The sequence below is a fragment of the Pangasianodon hypophthalmus genome, chromosome 6, assembly GCF_027358585.1.
Source record: "Pangasianodon hypophthalmus isolate fPanHyp1 chromosome 6, fPanHyp1.pri, whole genome shotgun sequence".
In the NCBI taxonomy this organism is placed as follows: domain Eukaryota; kingdom Metazoa; phylum Chordata; class Actinopteri; order Siluriformes; family Pangasiidae; genus Pangasianodon; species Pangasianodon hypophthalmus.
In genome coordinates, this window is record NC_069715.1 from 1,794,802 (window position 1) to 1,802,478 (window position 7,677).

The 7,677-nt window shown below is 38.9% G+C and overlaps 2 protein-coding genes across 2 annotated transcripts; both read left to right on the forward strand.

The window, feature by feature from the left end:
- Positions 1 to 420: 420 nt before the first annotated feature.
- On the forward strand, positions 421 to 1,780 carry LOC113534658 (B-type lectin plumieribetin-like). The gene is made up of 3 exons (XM_026927607.2): positions 421 to 498; positions 1,229 to 1,322; positions 1,452 to 1,780. The coding sequence occupies exons 2-3, from the start codon at positions 1,233 to 1,235 to the stop codon at positions 1,701 to 1,703; spliced, it is 342 nt and encodes a 113-aa protein (XP_026783408.1). The 5' UTR covers positions 421 to 498; positions 1,229 to 1,232; the 3' UTR covers positions 1,704 to 1,780.
- A 2,020-nt stretch (positions 1,781 to 3,800) lies between these two features.
- Positions 3,801 to 5,111, forward strand: LOC113534665 (B-type lectin plumieribetin-like). Its single transcript, XM_026927617.3, has 3 exons — positions 3,801 to 3,940; positions 4,560 to 4,653; positions 4,774 to 5,111. Exons 2-3 carry the CDS (start codon positions 4,564 to 4,566, stop codon positions 5,023 to 5,025), a joined length of 342 nt encoding a protein of 113 aa, XP_026783418.2. The 5' UTR covers positions 3,801 to 3,940; positions 4,560 to 4,563; the 3' UTR covers positions 5,026 to 5,111.
- The last annotated feature ends 2,566 nt before the right edge of the window (positions 5,112 to 7,677 follow it).

A 7,677-nucleotide genomic window follows, 5' to 3' on the forward strand; every position in this document is an offset into this window, starting at 1 on the left:
TTTACAATATTAAGTAGTAGTAATTGTTTAGAAGCTGTTTACTAGTTCATACCTCTTCACAACTAATTTATTTTATTTGTCTTCAAGTTTGTGGGACTTGAAAAGCAACTTCTGTTCTACTACTATACTACTATAAATCTTTATAGGCCACAAAGCTTCACTTACAAAGTCAAACTCCTTGTGTGTGTGAGCACACATTTGCCAATAATGCTCTTTCTGATTCTGATAATTGTGACTTGTACTGACTCAGCAGAACTGGGAACTTGCCACTGTTGCTAGTTATTCTGTTAAATTGAGTCATTAGAACATAAAACCATAAGCAATAATTTTCCGCTTTGTCAGATGATTATGATCTGCAAATGGGCTGTCTGTAAGAAACCCCAGCCAATGAGAGCCCTAAAAACTCTGTCTCATTCTGTCTATATAAACCCCCATCACTCATCACCAATCCCCAAAGCAGCTCACTGATTCATCTCTGCTGTTGCTCTCATTGTGAAGGTGAGTAAAACTGATTAAACCTAACAATCAGGAAGGAAATACATGCAATGTCAGTGCCTTTTAAATATGTTTTTTAATAATTATGATCTAAATTTTTAATAATTATACAAGTGTGATGTGATTATAATTATATAAAATATATATATATACAAAAAGAGGTGCTGATATGGTCTCCAGTGTCAGCACTTTGTAACAGTCAGAGGTAAAGCTGTAACTTTAAGTTTTCCGACATCTTCAGGACAGAGGATTTTACACTTTGCGGTTTCTTGGTAACATGACAACCTGCGTTTTTTTTTGTCTTATTAACTTGAAGACAGAGAATAAAGAGAGGCTGATGAGGGAACGACTGTTTATAGCTGCTATAACGTAAGCGAGAACAGGAACTAAAAAAATTTAAACATTGGCAAAAACATTGGTATAAGAGAAAGAAAACACTTGTGGATGAGCTGTTTTAGGAAAATAATCAACTTCCGGGTGGTAAGAATAACCTTCATTTGCATCACCCCATCATGGATTATTTTCCTATTACAACATGCCCACAAGTGTTTTATTCATTGCTTATTAGCTGTGAGAGCTAGAAATGTGACATTAATTATTTAGAAACAGTGAAAATCTAAAGATTGATATCTTCAGGTCAGCATGTACATGAATTCTTGTCCAGTGTTCATTTTTTCAGAGTTATTACATACCTTATATAGACTTTTTTAATAATGCTGACTTTGCTATTCAGAACCATGAGCAGGAACTTCTTGTCCATGAATGAAGAGCTCCATAAGGGAGACCTCCTGTTATCCAACAACCAAGAGTACAAGGCAATCTTTCAGGTAGAATTAAAACCAAAAACTTTTTTTTTCTTCATTTGCTATTTGAAAAATTACATTTTATACTTTTTTTGCAGAAATATAATCTCAACCACCATTTCCCAAACTCTGATCTCTCATGTGTCGTTTCAGGAGGATGGGAACTTCGTGGTCTACGGCTGGAGACCTCTGTGGGCATCTGACACGTATGGCAATACCAGCGCCCAACGGCTGATCATGCAAGACGACTGCAACCTCGTCATGTACACACCAGACAAACCCGTGTGGGCCACCAACACCAGCTGCTCGGGTGTCAAAAGGTGCCGTTTGACTCTGGGTAACAACGGCATTCTGGTTGTCGAGAATGATGGCATTGTGGTGTGGAAATCCACCAAGAAAAATTAAAAGTAATGAAGCAATCCTGTCTGAAAACTCTCCCAGCTTCATTTCTGTCTGTAAAGTCAATAAATCAGTAAAGAGCATCAGCTGGACGTCTCTGTGTCTCTGTGTTATAACTGTTTTACTGTGATTATAATATTACATTCCCAAGCAAAACACTCAGTCAGCGTCAGAAGCTTGTCTGCTGAATCCAATCACACTGAATGTGATGTTAAGGCATTTACTCTGCTTTCACACTGCTGTACAAACAAATACCAACCAGCTTTCATATATTTTACTAATTATTTATTTAATATGGTGTATAATAATTAGTGTATTTATTTAATACACACTTAATATGAATTTAAATCTCGACTCCACTGTTTCTTTTCAGCTACACATAACCAAATCAACTTTCTTTCACTTCCATAATATCGCCTGGCTCCACCCCTCTCTCAGCTTTCAGGATGGAGAAAAATTGTTTCATGAGTTCATTGCATCACATCTTGATTCCTGTAACTCAGTTTTCTCAGGTCTCGCCCTCAAATCAACAAACGAACTGAACAAACTTCAATATATCCAAAACTCTGCTGCTCGATCACTCACACATACAAAGCCATCTGCACAGATCACTTCTGTTCTGCAGGAACTACACTGGCTACCGTTTCCAGCCCACATCCAATTCCAAGTTCTTATCATCACTTATAAAGCACTCCAAGGACTCGCCCCGTTCTGTTCTCTCTGAACTTCTCCTCCCTGACACACTAGCCCCATTCTCTTAGATCTTCAGGGACTGGTCTTCTTACAGTCCTTTCACTAAACCTCTGGACTCTTTACAGATGGAATGCGCAAAAGAATTCCCTTCCCACACAAAACTAACCTGATTTTCCCTCCTCTGCTCTTCCTGTGGTTTCTGCTCACCACTCCTTAGTCTGTCTGTTTCATACATGTTATCTTGCATACATTTTTATTTTGTTTTAACATTTCTATACAATTGATTGCTCTGTAAAATAAGCCTGGGTTTGTCAAAGGATTAATTTTGTTTTTATTAACAGTGGAGCCTTCTGTACTTTTAGCAGTTATGTTCTACCCATAAATATGTATGTAACGTATCTTTAAAACTTTAACCTAAAAACTAATTACAGTCCATTTATGTACGTTAAATCTTGCGTGAAGGTGCACTATACTGTTTCTGTGCTATGAAGCAGCAGGGTGGTGCAGCAGGTCGTGCTGTTGCCTCACAGCTCCAGGGTCCAGGGTTTGATCCTTATCACAGGGTCGTCCATGTTCTCTGGTTTCCTCCCAAAAACATGCCAGTAGGTGGATGGAGTTTGTGTATGGTGTCCCATGACAGTTAGTTACTTCCAGGGTGTATTCCCAGTTTCCCCCATGTTCTAAAATTTATTTCCTAATAATCTCAGAATTTCTAGAATGCAACTTAGAAGTAACTTTAACACTTTGTTCAGCCGCAGCTCCAAACGCCTTTTCACCCAGGTGTGTGACCTAAAATAGCAAGATGTCATAATCAGAGGTGGGGAATTTCAGGGGTGCAGGATGTGAGGTGAGATGGAAAAATTAATAAATAAATAAAATAAAACATTTAAAAATCTGTGATAATGTCATCATTATGTTTTAGTATTTCATTTTATTATTTTATTTACTTTTTGGGAGTCTATTTTATTTGTTTTGTTTTTATTTATTAGTTTAGTTTGGTTTAGTTTGGTTTACACATTTACTAGTCTGGGGTCCCTGGAGGACTAGTGGTTAAGCCACAGCGCTCTCACCACTGTGGCCTGGGTTCAATTCCCAGCCAGGTATCCAGCCACAGCCACTGGGGTTGCATGCAAGAGTGCGCTCTCTGTGCCGGTCCCAGGCCCGGATAAAACTGGGGAGGGTTGCATCAAGTGTACAAACTGTGCCAAATCAATTATGCTGACCAAGGATCCACTGTAGAGACCCCTAAGGGGAACAGCCGAAAGGAGAACAACACATTTATTAGTCCAAATTTATCACAAAGTGTAAATATACCAGCTGATATTCTGTAACTCTTGGCTTCTCGCCTACATATTCCCAAAAAAGTCTTCATAGATCCAGTAGAGCTCTGCTTCTGACCTCACTCATATTCCATGGAATATTATTAGACCCCAGCCAATCAGAGTCAGGGCCATAAACGGGGCCACACTCTGTCCATTTATACACACATACACACGATCGCTCATCACCAGTCTCACTGATTCCTCTCTGCTGTTACTCTCATTGACCAGGTGAGTAAAACTGATTAAACCTAATAATCTAGAAGGAAATGCATTTAATATCAATACTTTCAATAGCAACGATTTTCATTTTTAATAATTGTACCTAAAGTGCACCTGGTTTATTTCTTTAAATGTTTAAAGCCAAAGCAAAAAAAAAAGCAATTTATCCCACAGCACTGTTGAATCCTGGGTTCGATCCTGGTTGCGCAGAAGGTGTTCATTCATCTTCTATAACAGCAGCTACAACATTTCTATAACATTGTTTCTTTAGTAACAGCTCATTCACATGTTCTGCACAAACAGATTAAAAAATTCATGTTTTTTAGAGTATGTCGTTCACAGTAAATTGCTGTGGTGTAAGAGAAATAAAACACTTGTGGACATGCTGTTATAGGAAAATAATCAACTTTGGAAAGTAACAACACATCACACTACCCTGTCATGGATTATTTTCCGATTACAGCATGCCCCAAGTGTTTTATTCTTTACTTATTAGCTGGGAGAAAAGTCTGATATCTTCAGATCCGCTTGTGCACTAATTCTTATCCAGTGTTCTTATTATTGTTCCGCATTAAACATTTACTCTAAGCCTGAGGCAGACTTTTTAAAATCTGACTTTGCTATTCAGAACCATGAGCAGGAATTTCTTGTCCATGAACGATGAGCTCCATAAGGGAGACTTCCTGTTATCCAACAACCAAGAGTACAAGGCAATCTTTCAGGTAGAATTAAAACCAAAAACATTTTTTTCTTCATTTGCTATTTGAAAAATTACATTTATCTCTTTGGTTTTAATCTCAACCACCATTTCCCAAACTCTGATCTCTCATGTGTCGTTTCAGGAGGATGGGAACTTCGTGGTCTACGGCTGGAGACCTCTGTGGGCATCTGACACGTATGGCAATACCAGCGCCCAACGGCTGATCATGCAAGAAGACTGCAACCTCGTCATGTACACACCAGACAAACCCGTGTGGGCCACCAACACCAACTGCTCGAGTGTCAAAAGGTGCCGTTTGACTCTGGGTAACAACGGCATTCTGGTTGTCGAGAATGATGGCATTGTGGTGTGGAAATCCACCAAGAAAAATTAAAAGTAATGAAGCAATCCTGTCTGAAAACTCTCCCAGCTTCATTTCTGTCTGTAAAGTCAATAAATCAGTAAAGAGCATCAGCTGGACGTCTCTGTGTCTCTGTGTTATAACTGTTTTACTGTGATTATAATATTACATTCCCAAGCAAAACACTCAGTCAGCGTCAGAAGCTTGTCTGCTGAATCCAATCACACTGAATGTGATGTTAAGGCATTTACTCTGCTTTCACACTGCTGTACAAACAAATACCAACCAGCTTTCATATATTTTACTAATTATTTATTTAATATGATGTATAATAATTAGCACATTTATTTAATACACACTTAATATAAATTTAAATTATAGTTGTAATATCAGGATCAAACTATCTCAGTGTAATATTTCATCTCTCTTTTAAAAGTAATAAACCACAGCATCTTACCCAAGACATGACATTTATGGATATGAAATGAATCTAGACTAACTCTAAAACTGATCATGTGTACATATATTAATGAGACTGAACAACACATTTCCATAATAAATTAAAATACTTAAACAATAAAATAAAAAATATGATAAACAATAAAAGCACAGATGTTTTGCATATACACTGATCAGCTGTAACATTAAAACCACCTCCCTGGTAATGTGCAGGTCCTTCTTGTGCTGCCAAAACAGCTGTGATCTGTCGAGGCATGGACTCCACAAGACCTCTGAAGGTCTAGTATCTGGCATAAAGATGATCAGACTGAGATCTGGGGAGTTTGGAGGCAAAGTCAACATTTTGAACTCTTTGTCATGTTCCTCAAACCATTCCTGAACAATGTTTGCAGTGTGTCAGGGAGCATTAACCTGCTGAAAGAGGCCACTGCCATTAGGGAATACAATTGCCATGAAGGGGTGTATTTGGTCTGCAACAATGTTTAGGTAGGTGGTATGTGTGTAAGTGTAACATCCACATGAATGCCAGGACCCGAGGTTTCCCAGCAGAACTTTGCCCAGAGCATCACACTGCCTCCACCAGCTCGCCTTCTTCCCATAGTGCATCCTGGTGCCATCTCTTCCCCAGGTAAGCGACACACACACACACGCACCCGGCCTTCCACATGATGTAAAAGAAAACGTGATTCATCAGACCAGGCCACCTTCTTCCATTGCTCCGTGGTCCAGTTCTGATGCTCACGTGTCCATTGTAGGAGCTTTGGGTGGTGGACAGGGTCAGCATGGGCTCTCTGACCGCTCTGCAGCTACGCAGCTCCATACGCAGCAAGCTGCACTGCACTGTGTGTTCTGACTCCTTTCTATCAGAGCAGCTTGAACTTTTCAGCAGTTTGTGCTACAAAAGCTCTTCTCTGGGATCAGACCAGACGGACGAGCCTTCACTCCCCATGTGCATCAGTGAGCCTTGGGAGCCCATGACCCTGTCGCTGGTTCACCGGTTGTCCTTCCTTGTTCCACTTTTGGTAGATACTAACCACTGCACACCAGGAACACCCCACAAGACCTGCTGTTCTGGAGATGCTCTGACCCAGTCGTCTAGCCATCACAATCTGGCCCTTGTCAAAGTCACTCAGATCCTTACGCTTGCCCATTTTTCCTGCTTCCAACACATCAACTTTGAGAACTGACTGTTCACTTGCTGTTAATATATCTCACCCCTCGACATTGCCATTGTAACGAGATAATCAGTTATTCACTTCACCTGTCAGTGGTTTTAATGCTGTGGCTGATCGGCGTAAGACTCACCCAATATAAATAAACAGTCTCTGGAGATTTATAAAAAGAAAATCTCCAGATTTATGTTGATGCTTTTCTGAAATGTTATAAAATAAGTTTTAGCTACAAGATTCAGCTACAAGGGAGTTCAAGAATCACAGAGTGAAGTGAAGCTTCACCTTTTACCTCTCGACCAATCAGGAGGATAAAGTGCGGGTGATTCTTCTTCTTCTTCTTTTATTATTATTATTATTATTAGTAGTAGTAGTAGTAGTAATATTATTATTATTATTAATAATTTGTGTAAGTGCAGTCACGGTGCTGAAACATGTAGCTCGCGCATTCCGCCACCAGAGGGCAGCACGAGCGCAGCGCGAGATCAAGCTCCAGGTTCTACAGAGAACCTTTCAGAGAGCTGAGAACCCTAACACACCTGAAGAACCTTTTCTTTAATAATGGAGAAAGATAAAAGCATAAACAAACACAATAATTCAGTTATAAAAGGATGAAATGAAATAAATAATAAAATGGAAACAATTACAAAGAATGAGGATAAAACTAAATATAATGTAAAATAAACTACAAAAGTGAATAAATAGATAAATAAGTTTTAACTTAAAGATATATTGCAAATAAACGTCAATATAGAAGAAGTACTTTAATAAAATGTTAAATAAAATCGCTAATTAATTTTATTTTATTTAAAATAATAACTATTTGTTTTTAGTGTACTTAGAATTAAAACCTAAAATATTAAAACAGTGCTCTGGAGTTGCTTGAAGTTGAAGTGTGTGTGTGTGTGTGTGTGTGTGTGTGTTACCAAAAGCATCTGTCCGTTCATTTATAGCTGCTGGATCAAATGTATATCCTCCGTGTGACGCAGGTCAATTAGGGTTGCCAGAGTGGATTAATTTGGGTTGCTCGTGTGGATTAATTTTGGTTGCCAGAGTG

Excerpts from the sequence above, each read along its gene's own strand:
- LOC113534658 (XM_026927607.2), top strand. The coding sequence starts at position 1,233 with ATGAGCAGGAACTTCTTGTCCATGAATGAAGAGCTCCATAAGGGAGAC. Across the intron at positions 1,323-1,451 it reads AGTACAAGGCAATCTTTCAG|GAGGATGGGAACTTCGTGGT; the intron begins GTAGAATTAAAA and ends GTGTCGTTTCAG.
- LOC113534665 (XM_026927617.3), top strand. The coding sequence starts at position 4,564 with ATGAGCAGGAATTTCTTGTCCATGAACGATGAGCTCCATAAGGGAGAC. Across the intron at positions 4,654-4,773 it reads AGTACAAGGCAATCTTTCAG|GAGGATGGGAACTTCGTGGT; the intron begins GTAGAATTAAAA and ends GTGTCGTTTCAG.